Source organism: Ciona intestinalis, unplaced genomic scaffold (assembly GCF_000224145.3).
Source record: "Ciona intestinalis unplaced genomic scaffold, KH HT000643.1, whole genome shotgun sequence".
Classification (NCBI taxonomy): domain Eukaryota; kingdom Metazoa; phylum Chordata; class Ascidiacea; order Phlebobranchia; family Cionidae; genus Ciona; species Ciona intestinalis.
In genome coordinates, this window is record NW_004190964.1 from 1 (window position 1) to 920 (window position 920).

The window sequence follows — 920 nt, forward strand, 5'->3', positions numbered from 1 at the left end:
CGGCGACGAACGTTGGCGGGGACTGGAGGCCTCAAAGCCCGTAGAAATCTGGCTATAAACCCCGATCTCTTGGCGGGGATTTGGAAGCTTCAAATCCCGCGGAAGTTTGCTTGTAAACCCCGATGTCGNCCGACGATGAGGAAGGGGTGGGGCTTACCGTTCTACGGCGAGGTTTGGGGCTTGGGGTTTGTTCAGGGGTGAATGTGGGGTTCATATGGCGGGGCGTTGTGGGTGAATTTGGGGTAAGATGGCTGGGTGTGTATGGGTGTAAAATGGAACATGGAAGGAACCCTTGGCTGGCTGGAATAATTAGGGAGGTAAGTTAATAATGGTCAACTTGTTATTAGGAAAAACATAGAAAAATAATTCTATATTTAAAAAACAAAAACATTAAACATTGCTAATATAAATATAGAAAAATAATTCTATATTTAAAAAACAAAAACATTAAACATTGCTAATATAAATTTAAATACAAAAGACTTTTAATCCTAAAACTCATTTTACAGGTATTCAAAAATATAATAAAAAAAATAATTAAAGTAAAAATTAATCCATTAATTACAAATGGAACCAAAAACGTCAAGAAGAGATTTATTCAAAAATATTCTTTTTCAATCCAAAAATATTAAACAAAGTTTTTTCATCTCCAAAAATATTAAAATATTTTTATTAAATAAAGATTATTTTACCTCCGTTATCAACGAACCAGCGTTGGGTATTCCCCATGGGGTCCTGGGTCTTCATGACCCCAACTATATCACCCGTGTTGACGGCTAACTCCACCTTCTGTGTGGGGTGGTGGGGTGACGTACACACGTGTATGGAGGGTGGGGGGTGTTTGGTGGTAACGTGGTCACGCTGTTGCTGGGTTTGAATCGGCTGTGGGGGGTTAAGTAAAAATGATGAATATTTGAATG

The 920-nt window shown here is 38.8% G+C and overlaps 1 protein-coding gene across 1 annotated transcript in view; it reads right to left on the minus strand.

Annotated features, from left to right (window-relative positions):
- Positions 1-37: 37 nt before the first annotated feature.
- LOC100182405 (dynamin-binding protein-like) overlaps positions 38-920 on the minus strand; it is a 3405-nt gene continuing 2522 nt past the window's right edge. Inside the window, exons 5-6 of the mRNA XM_026839676.1 lie at positions 693-882; positions 38-300 (exon numbers count right to left, since the gene is read on the minus strand). Of these exons, the coding sequence (XP_026695477.1) occupies positions 53-300; positions 693-882 (438 nt within the window). The 3' untranslated portion in view covers positions 38-52. The remainder of the gene's footprint in view (positions 301-692; positions 883-920) is intronic.